At 47.7% G+C, this 25,972-nt stretch overlaps 1 protein-coding gene across 3 annotated transcripts in view; it reads right to left on the bottom strand.

The window, feature by feature from the left end:
- ZBTB7C (zinc finger and BTB domain containing 7C) overlaps positions 1-25,972 on the bottom strand; it is a 155,337-nt gene that overhangs the window by 80,663 nt on the left and 48,702 nt on the right. For 2 of the 3 annotated variants that reach the window (XM_064642952.1, XM_064642953.1), the window contains one exon: positions 15,658-15,754. In XM_064642952.1, coding sequence (XP_064499022.1) covers positions 15,658-15,709 — 52 coding nt within the window. In that variant the 5' untranslated portion in view covers positions 15,710-15,754. Of the gene's footprint in view, positions 1-15,657; positions 15,755-25,972 lie in introns of those variants that run through there. The other variant, XM_064642954.1, reaches the window with a different exon arrangement.

Raw genomic sequence — 25,972 nt, 5'->3', positions numbered from 1 at the left:
AATGGCTCGTTTGCCACTCAGCAGCCACAAGTGATCAGCAAGGGGGCAAAGAGCTTAGTGCAGGCCACTGTCAGCATGTCCATGTGGGTCAGCACCGTCATCTTTGTTTAGGACAAAATTCCTGAAGAACGCTGCAAAATTCCTGCAATGCCCTGGCTTCCCTCCAGAGCTCATCAGCTTTGCTAAGGCTGATGCACAACCCCCTCCCAACATCAGGGCAGGGCCTGGCATTCTGTTTCCCAGGAGCAGTGCTGGGCTTCAGCTTTAACTTCTAGCTAAATTCTCCTTCTCTCTACAGGTCCTTCACTGCAGCTGCTCCCCACGGCAAGGGCAACTCAGGGACACAACAGCTTGCAAAGCAACACCTTGTCGTAGACAGGTGAGGGCTGGTGTCTTCTCACAAGCGACAGGAAGAGAGGAAACAGCCTCAAGTTGCACCAGGACAAGTTTAGATTTCTTCACAGAACGGGTTGTCAAGCCCTACACAGGCTGCCCAGGGCAGTGGTAGAGTCACCATCCCTGGAGAGATTTAAAAGCCATGTAGATGTGCCACCTGAGGACACAGGTTAGTGGTGGCCCTGGTTATACTGGGGGAACAGTTGGGCTTGATGATCTTAAAGGTGTTTTCCAACCTAAATGATTCTGTGATCCTATGATTTCACCTAAAAGAAAATAAATCACTCTTTGAGGTTCAGGAGAATCCTCATGGGGCAATAAACGGGAGTTTCTGGGCTAAGAAAAGGCTGCACCTCAATCACAGTTTCATTAATCCATGGCCATGAAGAACAGAGGCTGTGAACAACCACAGTCATGGTCCACCCTCTGAGCCAGTGAACAGGGACCCGAGGAGGATGCCCTGGTGCCCTTGCAGCAGTTTCCAAATTAGGATGGGTATTGCTGAGAGCAGCCCAGGCTTCATTCTCCCATTCCCAGAACACACGTGCAATGAAAAGCTGTAGATCAACCAGGCTTGCCTGTGGCTTCCCCCTCAGCCACAAGGCCCCTTTTAGCTTCTTGGGGTGGTTTGCAGATGAATCGAACACACCCTCCTGGATATGACATTGAAGTCTAATTACCCTCCTTGAGCACATCACTAACATGCCACATCAGCTCACTCGGGTCTGTTCCTCTCACCACGTGCCTCTGGAAGTGGAGCTTCTGCCTGTCTTTAGAACACTGACCTCTCCATCCCCCAGCTGGGGTGGGCTGCAGAGCTGGAAAGGACAGTTCCCAAACAAACTGGTGACAGGCCATGCTGGTCCTGCTCTTGAGATCAACCCCGCGTGAAGAAACAGACTTTATCACAGAATCACAGAACAGTTTGGGTTGGAAGGGACCTTTAAAGACCATCCAGTCCAACTCCCCTGCCATCAGCAGGGACACCTTCGACTAAATCAGGTTGCTCAGAACCCTGTCCAGCCTGACCTTGAACGTTTCCAGGGCTGGGGCATCCACAGCTTCTCTGGGAAACCTGTGCCAATGTTTTAACACACTCACTGCAAAAAACTTCTTCCTAACAAGTAGTCTAATTGATAAATTTAAAACCATCACCCCTTGTCCTATTGCAACAGATTCTACTAAAAAGTCTGCCCCCTTTAGGCACTGGAAGGGGCTCTCAGGTCTCCCTGGAGCTTCTCTTCTCCAGGTGAACACCCCCAGCTCTCCCAGCCTGGCTCCAGAGCAGAGGGGCTCCAGCCCTCGGAGCATCTCCGTGGTCTCCTCTGGACTCTCTCCAGCAGGTCCATGTCCTTCCCATGCTGAGGAAACCCAGAACTCTCTCCAAGGCGTCCACACTGGGAACACCCCTGCCCTCAACAGAACAAGCACTCACACACTCCCAGTGGACTCCCAAGTATTCCATCCATGCTCTAACCCCGACCAGCCAGCAGCTGGAATTTAGCTCACCTGAAGCACAGGGTAGCCCTGGACTGACAGCCAGCAGGATGGACCATGGGCATGCCTTTCCCTGGGTCAGTGCCAAGGGGTGATTCCTCAGGGACAGCCTGATGAACCTGTACCAGACCCTGGCATGGTGGGTAGGATTCAGCTCCAGATTAAGGCATCTCAGCTGGGGTGCCCACGTGCAAATCCTGGATTTAGTTGGCATGTTGGATTCCCTAAGCTATCCAAGACCCATGTGTGGCACTTCCAGATATGATCCTGGACCTCTTGATTCACAGATGGAGACTAAGCAGTGTGTCTTAAGGTAAAAACAGACACCCATGTTCAGCAGCTGAATCGTGACCTACACGTGTGGTGGCTGTCCCAGCTCTAACTGCAGTCCATGGGGATGCAGTCAGCATGATCTGGGGTGTTTGGTGAGCCATTTAGTTACTTAAACATCAGTACCTATTTTAGGGTGTGAAACACCCTCCAGACTCCACTGATCAAACATCCACCGACCCGAACAGGAGATTAGCACCGAGTTAATATTTTTATCTCCCACTGCAGCCCACCTCCAGCTCCTGGTCCAAGTTTCAACAGCTCCAAAATAAAACCCATTTGCATTGGATGAGGATGCCCTCCAGCTCTGCAGTCTCAGGCCCCTGCTGTGATGAGCAGCACAATCCTGGCACATCAACACTTCCAGGATGGTTCCAGTGTTTGTGTGCCTCCTGCATAATAGCACTGAAATAAATAAATTTGACAAAGAAAGGAAAAGGAACAACTGATATGCAAACCCATGTCATGAATCATTCACCAAGTCTGCTCTCCAGTTTTCCAATAATCTTGGAGGTTGCTTCCAAAGTGCTGTTTGCAAACCCTCTGTTAATCTGGGAAGCAGATGCTGCCACAGGCTGTGTTACAGCATCTTCAATAAATCCCCAACAAATATTACTTTAAAATGCCCAGGACTTTTTCAACCAGTTGTTTTTACATCTTCTTGGCATATCTGAAAACCTAACACCATAAAAACCCCCTTTGCTGTGATTCAGCTTTAACAAACAAGCCTAAGCCTGGGAAGAGCTCATCTCATATCTTCCCTCACGCCTAGGTAACCCCAAACTCCTCCCAGAGGATTCTTAGCATTTCCTTCATATGCTCTCAGAAGTCTTTCACCTCATCAGACACAAAAGTAGATCAGGAAGGTGCCAGAGTTATTTTCTAGCAGCCTTAATAATAGCAAGCAAAGTCTGGAGCTACAGAGAAACACTGTGATGTTGTGAGGCAAAAATGAGGGTGAACCCTGTCTTCAGTGAAAATCAGGACAAAACAATGAGGTGCTGCCTTCCCAACCCAGCTTGAGTATCTGAGGTGTTCTGACAGCACTGAAATGACAGACTGGCCCCTCTGCCATCTAAAAAATGAAGCTACAGCTTCCTTTAGTGACATTCACCAGCCAGTGGGCAGAGCAGGGTGGCCCAATCCCTTCTGGAGGTGTTTGGAGGGAGATAAGATGACGCCTGACCATGGTGCAACAGGACCTGCAGTGCAACCACAGAGCCTGTCCATGGTGGAACACCAGAGCACACAACACCAGGTGTGGAAAACCCCAAGATACACCACGTTCCGGGTATAATTCTCCTTCCAGCCATTACTGAAATGTGTTGTGGGAAAGAGACACCCAGGGTCACATACCCCTCACACACCTGAGAAAAATGCCAGTTAGCTAGGCTGGGCTGGTTACTTAAAGTCCATCAACAAAAGAGAGAAGCCCCAGCAAGATCCAGCTGATCTCAGTTATAGATCTACCTCAGGAGAAGGGACACCACACCACTGAAATTGTCCTTACTGCTCACCATGAATGGTGAGGGCAGCCCAGGCAGCGAGGGAAGAGGTGGTACCATCTACACACCCAAATGTGGACAGATGAATCCCACCTCACCAGAAAACACTCCACTCATCTGAAAACCCTGTCTCTGCCAGTTAACAGAACAACCTGACAGCCAGAGCTTAACTGAAAGCCTCCAACAGGGCAGTGCCCTGGAGATAACCCACTGGAGTCACGGGAACCAAGTCACCCACATCCCTGCAGAAAATCCCACCTGGCAGATGTACTTTGAAAAGGCGTTTCTATCACACCTTGACACATGTGGACATTTCATTCCCTAGGAGAGTGTTTGGGATGATTGAGATGATGGTTTTTTTGCTGCCAGGGACTGTTTCTTCCATCAAAAAATGCCCTGAGACAGATCACCCCTCCCAGCCTGGGAAGAACTGAGTGTTGTGGATCATGCTCAGAAGGAGCAGTGGCCTGGCTACATCTTTGGGCTGACATCCTTTCCGATCTCCAGTGCTCAGTTTTGCCCTTCCTGTGTGACAATGGAAACAACAATGTCGGCTGTGGTTGGAAAGGCCTTGAAATCTACAGGTGAGAAGTGGAAGATAAAACAGTGCTGCACTCTTCTATCAGTGGAGAAGGAAAGCCAGTAAAGGGGGGAAAACCCCACATAATAAATAATGCTCTATAAATTACATTAAATGAATGCATTAGAAATCCAATCCTCCAAGAAGCAGCTGCTTCATTCTCTGCTGTTGATAGCATCAGTATAAGAGAGGAAATTACCACCTTGTGTTTTGCAACACATCACACAGACTTTTCCTTTACAAACTCTAATGCTCCTGATTGCAGTGTCAATTTAAAATTTACCATAAAATGCAGAATCTCATAAACTTTACAACCTCAATCACATTCACCCAGTGTTTTTTCACCCAAATCAAATGCACAACAACGTGCTGCTGACAGCAGATGGGAGAGCAGACCAGGGCACCACAGCTGAGATCTGCCTGTCCTGGTCAGCCCAGTTCAAAAGAAAAGAAGTCAGGCTGGAAAACAAGCTGGCAAAAACCCCTCTTGGAAGAACCCTCAGGTCTCTGTGAGTCAGCTCATCCAGAAGGATGAAGGGTAGCCAGAACCATGATTTATATAATGGTGGTGGTAAAGCACTGGCACAGGTTGTCCAGACAGGCTGGGCATCTCTGGAAGTCTTTAAGGCCAGGTTGGACAGTGCTTGAAGCAACCTGCTCTCATGGAAGGTGCCCCTGCCCACGGCAGGGAGGTTGAACTACATGGCCTTCAAGGTCCCTTTCAACCCAAACCATTCTATGAATCTGCAATCAAATACAACACAACCTTGGATGCAGCAGCTCTGGTGCCCCGAACGAGCTGCCCCCGAGGTGAGAGCAGTACCCTGTGATGCTGAGCCAACCTCCTTGCACTGGGACATGCTTAAAATACAGCTGTTTTTTAAGCCCTTTTGCAGACTAGTCCAAAACCTCAAGTCATTTCCCCAGTCCTGGGTTTCCACCATAAATCTAGAGCCATGCAGCTCTCACAGAGCTTTTAATGAAGGGAAGGAGAAGGCAGCTACGCCCGTGCCATGAGCTGACCACTTGCTCTTGCAGGCATGTGTTCCACTCATGGGTTGACATGGGAAAACTAATTAGGCTCCTAAATTTGCTTCCTACATAAATCTAAGTCCTTTCACTTCTCATCGAAGTGTTGTCACTGTGACAGAAAGCCCATTTCTCTGAATGGGTGCAAAGGGTTTTGGTTAAAGCAGAATAAAAATATGCGTATTTCAAGATGCACTTCCCCGGGAGCCATAAAACACCACTCAATGCCTGCAGTCTGCACTCACCCTGCAAGCTCTGGCTTAACACTCTACCCAGATCTACCCCCAGCTCAAAATTACAGGATATATTCGGGGAGGAAAGTCATTTTTTGCAATCAGCCGCTTGCCATCGTGACTGACTGAAACTGCAATGAGATGGGTGCTTGAAGAAGCAGTAAGGGTTAAACCTTGGAAGAGGACAGGCAGGACTTGGGGATGAAGTAGTTGATCAAAGGGTGGCTCAGAAGTTATTTAAAAATAAACCAGAAAGTAGAACTTCCCGGCGGTTGCCGCTGTAATTACAATGCAGACAACGGAGCCGTGGTGCTGTTAAGGTTACTGGATTTTCCTAGCAGCTGTGTTTAATTTACTTAAAACATGCAAAGCCATCAGGTCAGATCCCATTAGCAGAATCTCTCCAGAGCGCTGCAAGACATGGCCAGCCCAGCACCACAGAAATGCTGAGGCAAAAAACACAAGTGCAAAATGCCCCCGGAGAAGTAAGAGGGATTCGTGCCATGGCCAACACCACCCCTCAGCCACAGAAGATGCCCAGTGGTCAGTCCCTGCTGCTGACCCAAGGACCTGTCCCTGTCCCTTTCCTCCCATCACAAGCCACCTTTTGCTGTGGTCCCCTAAGATCACCAGAGACAGAGATCAGCACAAATACCTTGACTGGCTGTGAGGAGAAGGGACCTAGGAAATTTGGGATCAAGAATTTAGGAAAGTCCTTTGCGTGTGTTTTGCTACAACACAGTTCTCTGTGTGTCCTGCAACCAGCTTATGAAGACACACAATGTCCCACCTGGATCCCTCTACTCTCCAAGCATCCCCCTGGCTTTCGTGTTGTGTTAGAGAGAAGACAAACTTGTCCTGAATCACACTCAGAGTTCATGTCAGAGATGGGAGCTTGGTGGATTTGTGGGTCAGGATTCCACCTTTGGAGCTTTGTTCACATGGAAATAATTCATCAGGAGCCTTTCCAAAACGCAACCTTCTGTCAGGAAAAGTCTTCTGGAGATCTTTTTCTGTTTTGTTTTCTTTTGTGCTGTTTTGTTTTTCACCCCTTTAACACTGGCTCAGCCCTCTCTCCACCAAAGGGAACATCAGGGTTTCATCCACTACTAGTGGTTTCTACCAGCTCGATTCTATTTCTAAAATTAGCATCCTGAGAGATGTAATTGCTAGAACAAAAGGTGTTAGGTCACGTTTTGGTCCCTGCACATCATGCTAAGTGCGTCTGCAGCCACCTAGGATCACCTCAGCGTCAGCCACAAACTGAAGCTCAAATGTGTCCTGCTCCACTGAGCCCTACTCAGCAGAGTAATGCAGTTTTGACGGGTGTTGATGCCAAAAACAAGAGAACTGAAGACAAGGAGAGAGGAGAAAACGCCATGGGCTCCCTTCTGCACATGGCCTAGACACACAGAATGGGAAAATAAAATAAAATAACTAAAATAAAATACAAGAGAATGTATTGCCCATAGAAGCTGTGGCTGCCCCATCCCTGGAAGTGCCCAAGGCCAGGTTGGATGGGGCTTGAAGTAACCTGGGAGAGTGGAAGATGTCCCTGCCCATGGCAGGGGGTCTGGAATTAGAAGATCTTTAAGGTCTCTCCCAACCCAACCCATTCTGTGATTCTGTGACTCTATGAACACAGTAAAATAGAATAAAACAGAATAAAATGAAGCAAAACAAAAATAAATATAATAAAACAATTAAAAGTCAAACACCATAAATAGTAGAAAACAACGTGTTATTTTTTGTTTATGGGAATTCTGAAAACATCTGACCAAGATGCATGACCATCATTGATGAGGACCAGTACTTCTCACCATCACAACCCTTCCTGAAATCAGCAGCTCCCGGCACTGTGTGCAAGGAACCCCAGCCTGGAGTCCCTGGAAGAGCTCAAGACCATCCTTCCAGCACAAAACTCCAACGCAGACTCATCCTTCACGGCTTAGAAAGGTGTGAGACTTATTTGCATAATAAATGACAAGGCAGGAATATAGATTTCTGTCAAATCACCCGCTCCCTTCCCTTTGAAAGAAATCTGTTTATTCTGAGAGAATCGTCTCTTCCCCAGATAAATGGTGTTTGTAGTCAGTTTAGCTCAGCGAGATACGCATTCTTTTGCATGCCTGTAATGAATTTTCACAGCTAGAGCCCTAATCCAGTCTAGTCATGGAGGGTTTATCAGGACCTCTTATTTTATTTCTACCGGTAAATGGGAATTGCTTTCCTTATCGCTATCTAGGAGCACCTGACTGATTTTTGCTTCATATTTCCTATCCCACTGGAATTCAGGATGCGGTGTTTATCTGATGCTGTACAGTTGTCGCTCATGTTAGCCGCCTTTTCATTTTAATTTGCTGGATTTATTGCTCTTTCTTCCCCCCCCCCGTCCCCCAAGAGATTTTACTTTAAGATCTGAGTCCCTCCTTGCTCCCTTCCATCCTCCTGATCACATTTCTTGGGTGATCCTCAGGAAGGCAGAATCAAGGCTTGTCTTGCCTTCATCTGCCTGATGCTTTTGAGCAATCTGATCTGCTGGAAGGTGTCCCTGCCCACAGCAGTGGGATGGAATGAGGTGAGCTTAGAGTTCCCTTCCAATCCAAACCATTCTATGATGCTTTCCCTTGGGAGACGACTCAACCACTGGGCTTGTCCACCCATCCATCCCACATTTCACCACCGGGAAAGCATGAAACTATACAACAACAAGCAGAAATTATCCCTAACTTCGAGTTTAAAAGTAAACAAACCCATGAGAGCAAGGGCTTGCTGATGTGATGGTTGTGGCTGCTGCAACCAGGGGGCAGGTACATAGCTCTGAATTCTGGAAAAGTGAACCCACTGCTGCTGGAAAGGCACAAGAAGACCTATAAATCCTGCAGATAACACCGTGATGGATCAGTAGTGGCAAGACATTAACCTTCACTCTTGAGGAGACACCCAAATGATAACACCTGTAGCCAGGCCACTCCAGAGTTATCAGTCTTGTCACTCGTGAAGATAAATCTATCTGACCTAAACCATCATCCTACGCCCCTCTGGCTTCCTCACTCAAAATCCCTGTGGATACCAGCAGGGATCAGGAAAATCACACCTAATAATCAATTGAGTGTGTGTAACAATGCTCACATGGAAACCATTTCCTTGAGTATGTTAAAATAATCCCTCAGAGCAGGGAAAAAACAAGGTAGGTTTGAAGGCTGGTCTGCAGGGAAAGTGCTACATGTCAGTGACAACCATGGAAGGACAGAAAACAGTTACCAAAGCCTCAAGGAGCTGTCACACACAGGAAAATGCAAGTTAATTAAAGCCACTTAAAAAATACATCTGGGACAGGGGCATGGGATGCCGGGAGGGAGAATGAAGTGATGTTAAAAGCTCAGACACATGGTGAATCCCAGACAGGAGGCAAGGAAACCTACTTGGCAAAACCCAGGTGAGCCCCTTGTCGTGGAGCTGTGCTGGAGAGGGCAGTGAGAGCATTTTTCCACAGCCTCACAGGGATTCCCAGGCTCAGGGGGTCTGCCCCTCCTCTGGAAAACACCACTGAGACTCCACTGATGCTCTCCTAGACCAAACAGTGCTGGCTTGGGATTATAGATCCAATACTTGCCTTCCTAATGTCTTCCCTCCTGTCCCTATCATAACATTCAACTGAAACAAGAACCTCAGGCAAAGCATGCACCTGGCTAAGTGTAATGATGTAAATCCACCCCAAACACAACACCAGGGCCAACATCAGCTCCACCTTCACCTCCTCTGAGCACAATCTCCCCTGAGCCTCCAGAGGTGACTTGCCTCCTACCATGCTCAGAAGTTGAATACAGGTTATTCACACCAGCCACTGCTGATATAAAAGCAAAACAAGAAAAATTTGGATAGGCTCTGTGTATTTTTATTGCAATCAGCTCCCAAAGAAACTTAAACTGTTAGCTCTCTATAAATTCCTTTGAGCATTGGTTCAAAAGTGGAACCAAAATAACCTGCATGAGTTTGGGTCATCGTGGAGAGCCTGTATCTGCCAAAGCAGATGCTCCGCTGGCCCATTGAGATATTCCTGGTTGGAAAGCAGCACTGGCCAGGCTCAAACGGGAAGGGAAACAGGAAGCAAATCCATCTGCACACCATCAAATTCCCGCTGTGGGATGACAGCATGCAAGACTGCTGCCTGCAAGAGGAAGTCTTGCCATGGCATCAGCCCGGCCCAGTTAGAGCCCAGGCAGCACTGAAACACAGATGGAGCGAGGAGGATCCAGGCTTCCAAAGCATCTTAGCCAGCTTCCCATCCTTCTTTACATGCCGGGATGGGGGTGATGCAGCAAACCCAACACCAACCCAGCGTGCTCCTCCAGCAAAGCCAGGAGGCTGCTGGAGTCTGGTTACCTTGGCTAGGAGGGAGCTGGTGCAGTGAAGGACCTGGATCACAGGGCACAGCATCTGAGATCTCATTCCTCACCCCCGAGCTCGTCTTCTAACTCCAAACCAGGCTTTGCTACAGATCTTTTATTCCAACCCTGGGTAAGACCAACTCATCACAAGTCTCTTCAAGGAGACCTTAGAGCCCCTTCCAAGGGCCTAAAGGGGCTCCAGGAGAGCTGGAGAGGGACTTGGGACAAGGGGGAATGGCTTCACACTGACAGAGGGCAGGGCTAGATGGGATATTGGGAAGGAATTCTAGGCTGTGAGGGTGGTGAGGCCCTGGCACAGGTTACCCACAGTAGCTGTGGCTGCCCCTGGATCCCTGGAAGTGTCCAAGGCCAGGCTGGATGGGGTTTGGAGCAACCTGGTCTAGTGGAAGGTGTCCCTGCCCATGACAGGATGGTGGAACTGGATGGTCCCTTCCAACTCAAACCATTCTGTGCTTCTATGGCTCTGCAGGCAGCATTAGAGCCTGGTCTCTTAAAATATGGCCCAGTACAGCATTCCCCTCTCTGCCTGCAGCTCTGGGCAGGCAGCCAAGGCCCCTCACCCATGCCCCCAACCCCTTCCCTCCCCAGGGTGACTTCCTTAATGCAGCCCAGCTGCCTGCCCCCACCCGCCAAGGGCTGACAGATTTGTGCTGTCCCCTTAGGGTGGGGTAGGTACATTTATTTCCTCTTTGGAAAAAAAAAAGAAAAGAAAAAAGGAAAAAAAATATGAAATTAACCTTTTCCTCTCCTCGCAAATGGACAAGAAGCTTCCCTGCCACAGAAATAGTTGCAGGACTAAGATATCTGTTCCCACAGCTGCACCAATGCTATTCTGGCTCAGCTAAAATTAAAGAGCTGAAGTTGTACGTGGGCCTTCATGAAACTGTCATGGGGACCACAAGATTAGAGGACCAGATGGTGACCTGGAAGACTGAGGTCTACTCTCAGCTGTGCCAGGGGATTCTCATATGTGTCAGAGCATGTTTGTCCACCCCTGTTTAACAGAATCCTAAAATGATTTGTGTTGGAAGGGACTAAAGGTCATCTGGTTTCAAGCCCCTGCCGTGGACAGGGACACCTTCCACTATCCCAGGTTGCTCCAAGCTCCATCCAACCTGGCCTTGGACACTTCCAGGGATGGGGCAGCCACAGCTTTTCCATGCAAGTGCCTCACCACCCTTATCATAAATAATTTCTTCATCATATCTACTTTGAATCTCCCTGCTTGTAATTTAAAACCATCACCCTTTGTCCTATCACTACAGACCCTAATCTGTCTATATCTTTCTTCTAAGCCCCCTTTAAGTACTGAAAGGCCAACAAGTCTTGCCCTATCACCTCCAGTGCCCGTCCAAATGCCAGCTAGAGATCCAACAGCAATGAAAAAAAATCAGGAAAGTACAGGATAACCCCAGCATCCCAGCCACATCCCCTCTCCCACCACAAGCAGGTCCTCTGCCAGCAACTGTGCCAGCTATTGTTGGGCACATAAAGCCTGGTCCACGGGGCCTGCTGTCAGCATGCAGCTCATTACTCTGCAAAGGGCTTTGAAATGCTTGGAATATGAAAGGTGCTCCATCAGACCAAATTCAGCTCCGTTTGCTATTACAATACAGTGCTTTTCTTTTGTCTGTGCCTTTTGATGATGTGCAATTGTTCCCCTCAGTCAGTATTTTGGAGTCATTAGTTGGAATTAGTAAAGTTCCCAGCTGCCGGACTTTTCCAACGCTCTGTTCTCGGGCTACAAAGAGTCGGCGAGGAGTTGTCCTGCTTTCACTGAGCTGGAGGCACAGCGGGGAGCATCCTGGGGGGAGCAGGCAGTCTGCTCAACTCCACTTTCCCCCTGCAGGCACTGGGAAACGCGTGTGCCAACAAGATGCTGCGGGTGGTCGCAGGGGCGCCGGTGCCTCCTGGCCAGTGGGGAACCTGAGACCCTCTCATTTGGTACCTCTGGTGGGACCAGGTGAAGGGCTCCACCTCATCGTGTCCACATTTAGGCAGCACATCCCACAAAGTTCGGGTTTCTCTCCCAGGAATCCCCCACTCCCCATTTAAAGGCATCAACACTGAAGAAATCACCTTCCTGAGGGTGACAGGGACCTCTGCTTGGCATCCTCCACAGTGAAAACACGTGGATGTGCCTGACCTTGTCCTCTAATTTTAGCTCATGCTATGCCTTTCTAGCTACATCAGAAGGCCTCCTAGTATCAAGACACTTTTTCCTGAAGGCATTTATACATGGAACATACACCTCTGTGGGCAACCTGTGCCCATGTCTCATCACTAACAATTTGTTCCTTCTACCTTTTCTGAATCTCCCCTCTTGGTGTAAAACCATTTTCCTGTGTTCTATTGCTCCAAAGTCCCTCTCCAGCTCTCTTGGAGGCCCTTTAAGCACTGGAAGGGGCTCTAAAGTCTCCCCAGAGCCTTCTCTTCTCCATGCTGAACAGCCCCAGCTCTCCCAGCCTGTCCACTGATCATTTTTGTGTTTGCCTCTGATAGAGGATTCATTCCTGTTCACCAACAAGCAATTCCAGCAGACAAATGAAGTGATGAAGCTCCATGGGCTATGCCCATCTGATGTTGCTATCTGGCCCCAGCTCACACCTGTGACCAAGGTGCAGACCCTTCCTCATCCAGCCATCCCACCACATTCTTCTGGATGCAGCATGGGTATCTGGCCACTAGAACCCCAAAACAAAACCAGGAACAAACCAACCTTATGGGTATCCTTCGGGAGAAGAGCTCAGCACCAAACGCAGCTCCTTTAGCAGTTGGTCGTCTTTCACATGGGATTGTACTTCCATCCCCTAAGGATTTCCCTGAAAATCATCTCATAGATCATCCCACCTAACACTCACAACAGCGTTTCCACTGCGACACAACCAAATGCAGACAATTCACACCTCTCACCTTGCATTTTTTAAAGTAACACAGTACAATAAAGCAGCCTGCCCAGATTCCAGCCTAATCTAAAAACAACTTTATGGCTTCTAATTTTAGCACTAATCTTCCTTTGCTATGGTTGTGTGATTTCTAATTATTTTATCCCCAAGCCTTGCTTTGATGGATAGTTGTACCTTTTCCAATGCCAAGTGACTTGTAAAGTGCCTTTAAAAAATACGCTGATCATTTCAGATTCATTTCCAGTTCCTACACAAATAATATTCTCATATATGGCTTCACTGCAGAAATATTATTATTATTAAAATAATAATAATAATAATAATAAAAGCAATGCAATTCAAAAAGGAGAGCTCCATTTCTTAGGACTGTCCCAATCTGCCCCTGCAAACACCATGTTTTCTCTCAGAAGTTGTTATCGAGCATAAATCCGTTATCGAGACACGGATCTCTCAATAATTCAGTGCCTTTGGCTTGGCAGAGCTCCCAGAACACTTTGCCTTTATCTAATCCCTATCTTCAGGTTACAACACGTCGAAGAGCACTTGGCCACACCAAAAACCTCGGGGGGGGCTGTGCGAGGGACGACGCGAAGCAGCGGCAGAGACACGTTTGCTTTGACGCTCCCCGTGAGTGCCACCTGCCCAAATCCCCCGAGCCTGCAAATATCAGCCTTCAGCTGAAGATGCGTTGCAGGGGTCCAGGATGAGCTTCAACCCCAAGGTCCTCAACAGGCAGGCATTTTCTCTCCTACCACACTCACCTGAAGCAACCCCTTGATCCTCCTAATCGCTGACCCAGATCAAACCTGGATCTGATACCGTTAAATTCGCGTAAAAAATATACATACTGTGGAAGGGGATGCCTGAAGAATGTTTCAGGATGCTGAGCCTGCCTGGCTCTGCCACGGGATTGCACGTCCTTGTAGGACCTGCCACCAGCAGCCAGCACTGGAAGAGGGGATGCAGACACAGGACTGGTGGATGTTTGTTGGGTTATTTCCTTCCCCAGGATTTATACTGCGCTCCGGTCAATTGGAAAACATCCACTTGACCTGAGACCTTTTTGTTTTAGTTACTCTCCAAGCTTTGACAGCAGCAGTTTAAACACAAAGCATATGAGTTTCAGCACCGAGGAAGCACCCCATCCCTACAAATACTGAGTGGATGGGGAAAAGTATCATACTGCAGCCCTGAGGGTGAACATATTTCTTGTTTCTCATTCTTCATTTTCCTCTCCTTCACATTCTGAGCCTGTTTCACCATCCATGTCTTCTCCCTCCCCACTGGAAACCTGAGCTTAGCTCCCCACCACAATATTCAAGAGAAGGATACAGGTTGTGGTTTGTTTTAATTCCCTGCACAATGCTGTGTATAGAGTATTTGAAATGGAGATTGTCAAAACAGGAAACAACCCAGTCAAAGTCCTCAGGCCTGGATCCTGAAATGTCACCATACAGAGCTGTAAGGGATGGAGAAAAGCCCTCTGTTCCCACACGGAGAGAGGATGCTCTGGGAGAGCAGCCAGTGACACACCATCTGCCCTCATGCCATCCTGATCTTGGGAGCTGGGCTTTAACCTCTGCTGAAATCAGTGCAAAGCTGTTTTTTATTAACTGGGGGGGGGGGGGGGGGAAACTCAGCAGACGGAGTTAAAAATTATAACCCTCTGTTGACTGATACTTTTATTGGCATAGAGAATTTCATATGGAATATCAACGCACTCAGGAAACCAACCCTACAGGAAATCCTTCACCCTTAGTGCTGCAGAGTAACCTCCACAGCATCCTGCTGGCTTCCTCCTTACTCCTCTCAAAACTCACCCCTGAGATCCTCGCCTCTAGAGCTCATGCTCTGAGTTTGAGTGGGTCTTGCTGGGATAGAAAAAATGAGTCTTGGGTCAAATCCTGCCCGTGCGCCTCAGGAAAAGCACGAGGCTGACACTGCACCTCCATGGGGATGCAGAGCAGAACAGTGTTTGGTCCTAGGTTCTTTGATTTCCACCTATCTTTGGAGCAAGGACTGAAAGTTTCTCAAAGTGAAAGTTTCTCAACAGTGATGCCAGCTTTGGAGGAGAGAATGCAGCTACTGTAAACCAAGATAAGTAAGATTTTCACAACTTATTTTTCTGCAGAAAACAGATGCTGGATCTATTTTTAAAAGCAGGCTCCTGAACCTGTAGGTTTTGAGCACTTCTTAGAAGTCTGACCTGAACAAGCATCCTTGCCAATGAATATTGCTATTGCAAGCCTTCGATTGCTCCTGATGGGAGTGAAAACTTTTTGTTGTGCTTGTTTCTTTGCTTTTACAGCTTTCTGCGAGTTAACTTCAGGAGAGCTTTCCAAGCAGAAGAGCTGGGGACCATTACCAGAATGGTGATCCAGCAGTTCTGGTTTCCCAGAAACATGGTAGATGCCCCATCCCTGGAAACATTCGAGTCAGGTTGGATGGGGCTTGGAGCAACCTGGTCCAGTGGAAGGTGTCTCCCTGCCTATGGCAGGGGAGTTGGATTAGATGGCCTTTAAACTCCCTTCCAACCCAAACCATTCTGACTCCTCCTCTGGAAACAAAATAGATATACTCTTTTATTTCTGAGGGATCAGTGGTATTATTGTAGTGTCAAGATACTAATCTAGAGTGACAACCTTCAGTAGGAAAAAAACCAGACAAAGATTCATGGGATAAACAACTAGAAATGTCATTTCAGACAGTCTGCATAACCCAGAACATCAAATTTCACCCATCATCCAGGCAGAGAATTAGAATAATTACCTAGGGCCTGGTCCTGAAAGGTGCTGAGTGCAGTCAAGTGGTCTCCGCTCATAGAGTTCAATATCTCAGGGGCTCTCAGCAGGGTCAGTCTTGGAGCCTGGGCAAAATAAGATAGGTTGGTCTTAGTCCGGAATTTATCAAAAAACCCCTACACAACCTGTAATTTAAAAAAAAAAAAAAAAAAACCAAAACCAAAAACATTCCAGTTCCATGTGCCAGCCCCATTGTCCTGTACAGGGAACTAACTCAAGGGTCACACAGACCATGGCTGAGATGCTCTCCAACCCACAGGCATCCTCTGCAGATCCAGGATGGATGCCTTCAGCACACAGGAGAAAAATTACACCGGCATGGATGTGCCCATGGAGCTTCAATCCACATCCAGGAACATCTCGATGACGTTCCTGGGGAGCACTGAGTTATCCAAGACACCACACCTGGACACGTTACGCTGCCAACACCACCCCAGAGCTCACACACCTTCCTGGCACAAGGCAAAGCCCAGGGTTGCCTTGGCAAGTCTACGGGAAGCGATAGACCCGGAGATAAGAGGAGTTATCCGTGTTTCCAGGGAGGAGGGCGAGGAACACCCCTCGGAGCTCCCTGCCCGGCTGGCAGTGACGCGCGGCACGACAGCCCCGGGCGGGTACGACCGTGCCAAGTGCAGGGTGAAGGCAGGGAAGAGGATGACGACGGGGACAGGATGACTCCTCCACACAGCCCTTTGTTTTGGGAGGTCCCCTGAGATGCTTGGCTCACAGCGGCCAAGTCCTCCTTCTTTCCCTAAAAGGGGAACGGATGAGGGGAGGAAAACAATGCTCTCCCCTCAGCTGCCTAATGGAAGAACAAAAGCACAGTGATCCCTTCCAAAATTGTCTTTTGAGGAACAGACCATTTGAGCCCAAAGGCCCAGTATTTCTGGTTTATTTATTTCTGGATGAACTCCAGCCTGCCAGAGTCTTTCTGTCCTTCCTCTGGGCTCTTGCAAAACCCGCCCAAAGCCACAGGGATCATGCAGGGCTTGCACAGACCCCAAATCCCATAGAGGATTTAACACCCAGCACCTTGTAGAGATGATGAAGCCAGAGATGAGGTTCCTCCACCAGACTCCACCACAAGCATGCCTCAGTCACAGGGTGGACAGGGCTTGGAGCAACTTGGTCTAGTGAAAGGTGTCCCTGCCCATGGCAGAGGGTGAAACTGGATCATCTTTAGGGTCCCTCCCAACCCAAACCATTCTATTGATAGACCTGGCCCAGCAGGATGCATTTGGCAGGGAGGGTCTGCTCCAGTCTGATCCCACTGAAAACTGTAACCAAAACCCACTAAAGCCAAAACCAGTACAAAACCAGCATCAGACCTTTCCTTGCCCAGCAGCAGTGTCTGCTAGGGAGCAGAAGGGGATTTCTGCTGTGCTGACTGCTCATGGAAAGTCCCTGACTGGCCCACAACCGTGGAAAAAACGGAAAATAGAACTTTAATACCAAGTTGGTGGCAGGCTGTCTATTTTTCTCTCCTGTGACTGGTTACCATGGATAAATTTCTGAGGTCGACCACGCAATTGTTCGCTGCACTGCTCCTATTAAACAGAGGATGATCAAATCATCCCATTTGTACCGTACTTTAATTTCCAGAAATTCTTTGTTCGTTTGTTTGCTTAAATTATTTCTCTCATTTGAAGAAACAATGCAGCCTTACAAAGCGAGGGCCCAAATCTCTCGAGCCACCCTGCTGTGGTTCATTACTTCTACACTAGTTAACAAGGCCAGTAATTTCCCTAAGGTTTAATAGAAAATCCTCTTTCCAGAATGCAGAGAGACAGGACATTTTAACAAACTCACTGCTGTATCCCAGTGATGCCACAGGAGAGGAATATCCTAGGCAAATCACAGGTATTCCTCAGGGTTAGTATACAGAAGCAGGTAACATAAATGACACTTGTTTTCACCAGAGGCTACTCCTTCAGCTGGGGCAGGGGACCTGGGAGTCAGAGCTCAGGTCATCAGCTCCACTTGGAAATGGGTTCCCGAAGCATTCCAGTCCGCATCCCAAAATACAGAGCGGTTTATTGCATTATGCTGGGATCAAGTAGATGACACTGGAGTGGCAGATCCAAGATGTACCTGGGCTGGGTATGTTGGAAGAGGCACACAACCCATTTCATTAATGACATGGATAGCAAAGTACACAGAACGCCTGCCCACTACCTGACCATACACTGCCCTTCTCACTAGTTTTGTCAACATCTTTCTATGCCGAAATCAGAAGAAAATATTAAAATTTGAAATAAAAGACAGAGAAGAGCTTGTGGGGAAACAGGCAAATACAAAAAACACACATACATATATATTGGAATCACAGAATCAGAATAATTTGGGTTGGAAAAGGCCTTTAAACTAAAAAAACAAACTGAAAGAAACCCAGCTGGAGGATCAAACTAGGGTGGTGATCTAGTCCAAACCCCTTGCAATGAGCTGGGACTTCTTAAATACACATCTTCAACATATATATATGTTTTATACATATAAAAACTGCCCAGTAAACCTCTATTGAAATGCACAGGCAGGTGAAAAGCTGGGTGAGAGGCTGGCAGTGCTGCCTTGAGTCACAAAGGTATTTACCCTACAAGAGCCTCTGCAGCTCCCTAATACTATTTATACAACAGGATTTGTCAGGCAACAACTACAGATGTTCACAGGGAGTCTCCTTACTTATCCACTGATAACACCATGTGCCTGGGACAGCTGAACAAATCATACCACGTAAATAATAAACACACGGGGCCCGGTTAATCAGAAGGAGGGCGGTGAGGAATCCGGAGATTCCCACAGACTCCCTGCCTCGGGGAAGGAAACAAGAAAATGCCCTGACCTAAGCAGGGTTGAGTCCCGCATACCCACAGATCACAGGGAGATCACAGGAGCTGTTTGCAGATCACTTACCGAACATGAATAATTCAGGCAGAAGCGGCTGGGAGTGTGAGAACAGATAGACGGGGGCTCTCTGCTGCTGCTGCTGCTGCAGCTTTGGCAGGTTTTATTTTACTGAGCGAGGCCAAGAAAACACGAGCCCCAGCAAAAAACCCTTAGTTCAGTGTTGCCAGTGCCGTGACTTCACTGACAATCCCGTGATATATGGTCTTTCACCAGACCCCCAGCTGACTATGAATGCCATTTCCCTTTCTCCTCGAGGCATTTCTGTGATGATTTGGCTGGGCAGGTACGGATAAACGATGTGCTTTTTTTGAAAAGCCCTCAGTACCCACCTGCAGTCCAGTGAATAACTACACGAATCACAGAATCACTGAATGGTTTGGGTTGGAAGGGACCTTAAAGACCATCCAGTTCCACCCCATGGGCAGGGACACTTTCCACCAGACCAGGTTGCTCCAAGCCCCGTCCAACCTGGCCTTGGACACTTCCAAGGATCCAGAGGCAGCCACAGCTTCTCTGGGCAACCTGTGCCAGGGCCTCACCACCCTCACAGACAGGAATTCCTTCCCAATATCCCATCTAACCCCGCCCTCTGGCAGTGGGACACCATTCCCCTTGTCCTATCTCTCCATCCATTGTCCCAAGTCCCTCTCCAGCTCTCCTGGAGCCCCTTTAGGCACTGGAAGGGGCTCTCAGGTCTCCCTGGATCCTTCTCTTCTCCAGCTGAACCCCCCAGCTCTCCCAGCCTGGCTCCAGAGCAGAGGGGCTCCAGCTCTTGGAGCATCTCTGTGGCCTCCTCTGGACCTCTCACAGCAGGCCCATCTCTTTCCCATGCTGAGGACCCCAGATCTAGATGCAGACCATGAACCATCCACCAATAGAGGAAATGAAAAAAAAAAAAAAAAAAAGGTTTTCCTTTTAGTGTTCACATCACCTACCAACTTTTAGGCCTCCTCCCACCCCCAGGATCTTCTCTGGGAAAACACACAGCACCCAGAGACCAGTTTACAGCCTTCAGAGTCCTCTGCCCCTGCAAAAACTCATGAACCAGTGGAGTTCAGGCCTGTAGGAGAACGGGCTGGAGGGGAGAAAGGTCATAAGGAGGAGGATGGAAAAGAGAAGAAATCAAAAGGTGGGGAAAAATTAAAAAAAAAAAAAAAAGAAGGGATATGGGATGTCTTCTAATCCTTGTTCCAAAAGGAAAACACAAGTAGGGTTGCTTCTGTGGGGATACATTAACAGCTCATAAACACATTATCAGGAGGACTGGAAGCCAGGAAGATAACTGAAAAAAAAAAACAAACTACCAAAAAAACGCCCAAAGAAACAAAAAAAACCCCAACCAACCAAAAACCCACTGACAACCAATGACTGAAAAAACCCCCACAACAACACAAAAACAGCAACAAAAGAAAAAAAGAGAAAGAAAAAATCACAAACAAACAAACAAAAACCCACGTAAGACACATGGGAAAAGACGGAGATGGTAAAGCCAGGTGGTGGAAGTCAAACATGGCATTGGTGCAACCTGCAGAAATCTAAAATTCACTCCCTTGAAAGGACACTGAATTGTGTGCATTGCCAAAGGGAAGAGCCTTGTAGTTCAGGATGGACACCATGCGGAGTCAAAAACAGGGAACTGAGGCTCAGGACCAGCTGGTGAATCTGGGAGCACCTCAGCCCCTGAGAACCAGAGGTGTCAAAGAGGGATTTGACAGAGAGGTCCCCACCCCAGTAGGATTTCCAGGATTTCCCCTCAGTGGAGAGATGCTCCAATGCTAGTGACATGCTCTGGGATTGGGGAACCCTCTGGGAATTCCTGTCCTGCATCTACCTGTGCATTTCCCAGCTTCAATTCACTCCTCTGCACTGCACCACTGCCAGCATTGGGTCTGGCCCCAAAACAGCACATCCAGCTCTTCTCCAGCCCAGCTGGAAGGAAACTGCTGTGCATATACACCAGGTTACAGTCTCCTTGCACAACACCTATTTCTCGATGTTGCAGAGATATATCTGATTCAAGACTCAGAGAGACAGTAAAAGACATTCACCCAAGATCACAACACGACAGTCCCAATAAATCTAGTTCTCAGTGTAAATCAGATGAGAAGCACCCAGGCTGAGGAAGGCGTGACCTTTGATGCTACCAGAAAACAAATCCACGCTTTCAATTTTCCTTCAAAATAAAAATATTGACTCTGTCCACACTTTCTCCCACTTTTTAAACTACTTAAGCTTAATCTTCTGAATTAAAAACTAAATTTAAACACCCTTCAGCACCACTGCTGGTAGCACTCTTGATCCAGAAAGCTCAGTTTGGAAGTGTTCTCTCAACGTTGACTCTGACAGATGCTCTGTTATCCACATCAAGAAAATTTCTGTTCAGTCCTCAGCGTAAATGGACTATCTCTGGTAGGAAACCTGTTTCTTGCCTTTATAGACCAAGCACAGCCCACATCTCTGCATTAGCCCAAAATAATTGCTTGGCCACACACCTCACTGGGTCCCCAGGGCTTTGAGTTCTCCACCCTTGTGTTGACATACCATGCAGAAAAATCAACTAATCAATATACGTCTGACAGGTGTTCTTTGAAAGGGATACCAGGTCTCCAAAACACAAGATGATGAAAGGAGTAATCCAGTAGATTAGACTGACCAGAAAAGCAAGGATTGCAGCACGACAGTGGAGAGCACAGCTTTAAGTCTTTCTCTTGATATTTATACGGCTTTATTTGCATATCAAACTACATGACAATTAGCTGCACATAAATCTATGACGAAATTATGCTATGCAGCTCCCCAAAGTAAAGAAAAGCTGGGGCTGGGCTGCATAATCACCCTTAACTCTGCCCCTCCAGGTGTTCCCACTCCAGCTCACTCCTAATGACCGTGTGCTCCCAAAGAACACCTGTACAATGGGAATCTTTTGTAATCACACAGATGTATATCCAACATTTCCTTATATTGTAAGCTACTCTGTGTGTGGTGGGATCCCTGCATCTCCCACAGCCTATTCAGGATCACAACTTCTTCGTTCTCCTCCAGCTACTTACATTTGACCCTGGAGAAGAGGAGGCTCGGGGGGACCTTCTTGGGCTCTCCAACCCCTTGACAGGATATTGTAGCTAAGTGGAGGTCGGTCTCTTCTCACAGGGAACAAGGAGAGGACAAGAGGAAAAGGCCTCAAATTGCACCAGGGGAGGTTTAAGTTGGATATTGGGAGAATTTTCTTCACCAAAAGGATCATCCAGCCCTGGCACAGCTGTCCAGGGCAGTGGTGGAGTCCCCATCCCTGGAGAGATTTAAAACCTGTGTGGATGTGGGACTTGGGGACATGGTTTAGTGGTGGCCTTGGCAGTGCTGGGGAACTGTTGGACTTGATGATCTTGGAGGGCTTTTCCAGCCTAAAAGACCCTGTGATTCTGTAATTCTGTCCCCTGTTCTAAGACTTGTCTGCAGGGCAAGCTTTGGCTCTGTTGAGGCTTTGTGCAACCCTGCAGGACAGCTGGGATCCTGTTTGAAGACCTGTAGGCAACGCTGGGATGCAAACAATAACAGAGATGCATGCTCTTATTTTAAATATCAACAGGAAGGGATGCAATAGCCTGGTCCTGGAGCAGCACCACTTACGTCAAGCGTGCCCTGGAAGGGGTGTGCACTTGTAGTCAAACCAGCCACCTCAATGAGGTCTTTGTGCTCTGCCAGTTATCTGCAGAAGGTTTCATGTAAAGCTGGAGCCTACAGGCCCATCTGCAGTCACAGCTCACACCGGCTCCATCCAGCATAGCCTGAAAACTGGGACAGCCCATGCAGGCAGGGAAAGGTCTGGAGAGAAGGGATTTCAGACACCTTCCACCAGACCAGGTTGCTCCAAGCCCTGTCCAACCTGGCCTTGGACACTTCCAGGGATCCAGGAGCAGCCATAGCTCCTTTGGGCAACCTGTGCCAGGGCCTCACCACCCTCACAGCCAAGAATTTCTTCCTTCTATCTAGTCTGAATCTCCCCTCTTAATTTAAACCCTCTGTCCTATCACAACAGGTCCTACTAAAAACTGTGCCCCCATCTTTCTTACAAGCCCCTTTTGACTACCAAAAGGCCACAATAAGGTCTCCCTGGAGCCTTCTCTTCTCCAGGCTGAACACCCCAGCTCTCCCAGACTGTCTCCAGATCCCTCTGGTCCATCAAAAAAACCTGCGTTCCTTGGGACCATTTCTTCGGGCTCAACTGAGGTAGCAAGTTTGACTAATTTGAGCGATGAGACACATATTCAGACATAAAATATTAATATGGGAATGAATCAAAAGCAGCTTGGCTGGCTGGGCTCCTATTTTGAATTCATTACATACATGGAAAAAGAAAAAATAATAATAATAAAAAAAGAATTAATAAAAAAAAAAAAAAAAGGTTTTATCTCTTCAAATAGGTATGAAAAGGTATAAATTCCTGACTGACTGCAGCACTTGGCCTTGCTGTGCTGGTAATTGGAACCAGCGTGCTCTGCTTCCCAGGCGTCCCATTCACAGGAGCGAGAAGGAAGCATTCAATTTTTTCAATAGGGAATTTCATCGCTGGAAAACAATCCACCTTCCTCGAATCCGAAGAAAAGCCAGAGGGCGAGTTCTGTCCTCAGCCACAGTTCCATCTCAGTGCCAGCCCCACCCAGAGCAGAAGGAAAGGCTGCCACACTGACTGCTCACGCCATCCCAAAGCCATGAGATCGCCTTCAACACTTCAAGCTCAGTCCTTTATTTCCCTTCCTCGAAACACACTGAGGTTTTTTTTTCTTTTCCTTTGGGACTGCTCAGGGGTCCATTTTGCAACTTTTCTTTCCACAACCATATGGGCTAAACAAGCCTAGATTTTGTCACAACAGCTTTCCTTAGATTTTTAGCTTTCCTCCCAGTCCCAGACCTGAGACTACATGGAAAGCACCGAGGTGTATCCAAGGGCCATGCTAACATCAAGGGGATATCTGTGAGACATCCTCAGAGGCAGAGCACACTTTAAGTGGGTTTTTTAATGAGCCCAGGACAACCCCAGCCATATGGGACTGAGCAAAAATCATGTTACACCAACAGCTTTTTTGTATAAATAGCATTTAAAAACTCATTTTTCATTACTAAAGCTGCTGCCTTAGCGCAGAGTTGAATAAGGCTTCGAGGCCACAAAAACCCATCAGACACTCCAGCAGGACTCAAGAAAGCCAATCAGCAGGCAGAGGGACTGAGCAGTGCAATGGCAGATGAAATGCAGCATCAGTCAACATAAAACCAATGCAAAACAGCCCCTGACAGTGGCCGCTATAAGGATCAAGTTTCAAGATTAAATAGATTCAGAAGCAATCATCCAGTGCTTCTGTATCCATAGCAAAAATTTTAAAAATCAAACTTACTTCTTCTTGTAAAACTTACTTGGAAAGTTATTTTTCTCCTCGCTATTTATGTATTTTAATGCACGAACAAATAGTTACCACCATATATCTTATATCTTCATGCACTTATAGAAGAGCTGAAATACCAGCCTTCTTCACCTGCTTTCTGAGCCATCCCTCACTCCTGCCACCATGCAGTCTTGGTGCCTTTCTGTGTCATGTCACATCCAGGGCCAAAGGGTTGAATGAGAAAGCAATCACAGGCAATGCATGAAGGAGTTCCTCAGAAACACATCAAACTCCATCTTTATGCCTTTTTTCTCCCTAAAATCCCTAGGAAAAGGTTATCACAGAGCCATTCTTAACCAACAAATAGAAACAGTCTTCTAACCCCCAGTGCAGCACTGTTGGGGTACCATTAGTTGTAATTAGGAGACTTTCAGCTGCCTTGTGATCCCTTGAAAAAGAGAATTTTCCAAGCAGACTGGTGTCTGACTGGGAGGGCAGACCTGGACCAATGGCACAAGGGGCAGGAGATGGGCAAAGCTGAAGGCAGCAGCACGAGTAGGATAAGGAAAGTTTAGCACAAAATCAGTATGGCATCACATGGAATGCTGGATACTTTGAGATATTTTGGGCAATGGAGGAGGCACTTGTTGTTTCTCCACCTCAGTAAGAGACGAGGATTAAGATACCAGCACAGAGTTCCCCCAAGTCTATGCTGAGTTAGGCATGGGATGCTTTACCCAGGCCTGAAGGAAGACATAAAGGCTAAAGCATCAGAGCACTGAAAGAATCCTCAAGAAGCCTTCTGGTTCCCCCCCAGCCCAAAGCAGGCATCCCCAAGGACACACAGGAGATGTTTGTCCAGTTCAGGGCTGCCAAGGATGGATCCACAGCACTGACAGGTCTCTGGTGTTCCACCAGCCTTTTCTTTAGTGGATCTGGTATTCATATAAAGACCCATTCATGGATCCTACCAGCTCCTCAAAAAGCCAAGAAAGCCAGGCAACACTCATCTCTGCTGGACTTCATCCTGGCCTTGACAAACAAGTCTTGGACCTTCCTGTAGACTCCAAGTCCTAATCCAGACCTGAACACCAGTTCTTACTGTTCCCCTATAGCACCAAGGATCACGCTAAACCCCAACAAATTTTGGAGCAAATTAAACGCAAGTTTCTATTTTTTCAAGCCAGGATCACCTTTGTTGAGCTGCCACCAAAGCTTTTCTTAGAAGTCATTAACTATGATGGCCAAAACACAATTCCACCTTGCTCCTCCCCTGCCTCTTCAAGGGCAGGAGACTTGAGGTACTGCCTCACTGATTGTCTTACTGTTCCACAAAGTGGCTCCTCTCCAGAAAACTGAGCACTGAGAGCCATCAGAGAGCACCCCAGACAAAGAGACCAGAGACTGTTTCTGGGATTATTAGAGGCAAGCAGAAAGAAGTGTCTCACAGAGTCTTTGTGGCACTTAATGTTGACAGCTCAAAATAATGGGTAGAACAAAACAGAGCAAAGATGACTTAAATTAGGCAGCTCCTGGGAAGTGGTGTTCACTCAGGCTTTCCAAAGGAGAATCACCATTTCTTAGAAATGCTAACACTCACATCAGTGTGCACTCCCCCTCTGCAGCACATACACACATCCCTTTTTAGGTGCTCTACAGAGCATTTACTCAATTTGCCAGTGGCCACCGCACCCCTTCCATTAGGAGATGGAAAAGGTATGTGAGTGAGCAATATCAGCTGCAGCTCATCAATCCTTCCACAAAAACAGCCTTTAATTTCTATCCATTGCCATGAGTTCAGGGACCTGTAGGAAGGGATTTACACATCCACATTCTAGCAATCACTACACAGCTCCTCCAAAGCCACCCAGAGGAGAGGGGACTCACTCCTACTCCAGGGGATTGACCCACTCAGAATGACAAAGGCTCTGAAGAAGTTTCAGTGCCATTTCATGCCAGTCCCAGCTCCATGGGATCCATATGGGCCTCATTTTAAGTAGC

The sequence above is a fragment of the Pseudopipra pipra genome, chromosome Z, assembly GCF_036250125.1.
Source record: "Pseudopipra pipra isolate bDixPip1 chromosome Z, bDixPip1.hap1, whole genome shotgun sequence".
Classification (NCBI taxonomy): domain Eukaryota; kingdom Metazoa; phylum Chordata; class Aves; order Passeriformes; family Pipridae; genus Pseudopipra; species Pseudopipra pipra.
This window is presented reverse-complemented; position numbering and strand designations above follow the sequence as displayed.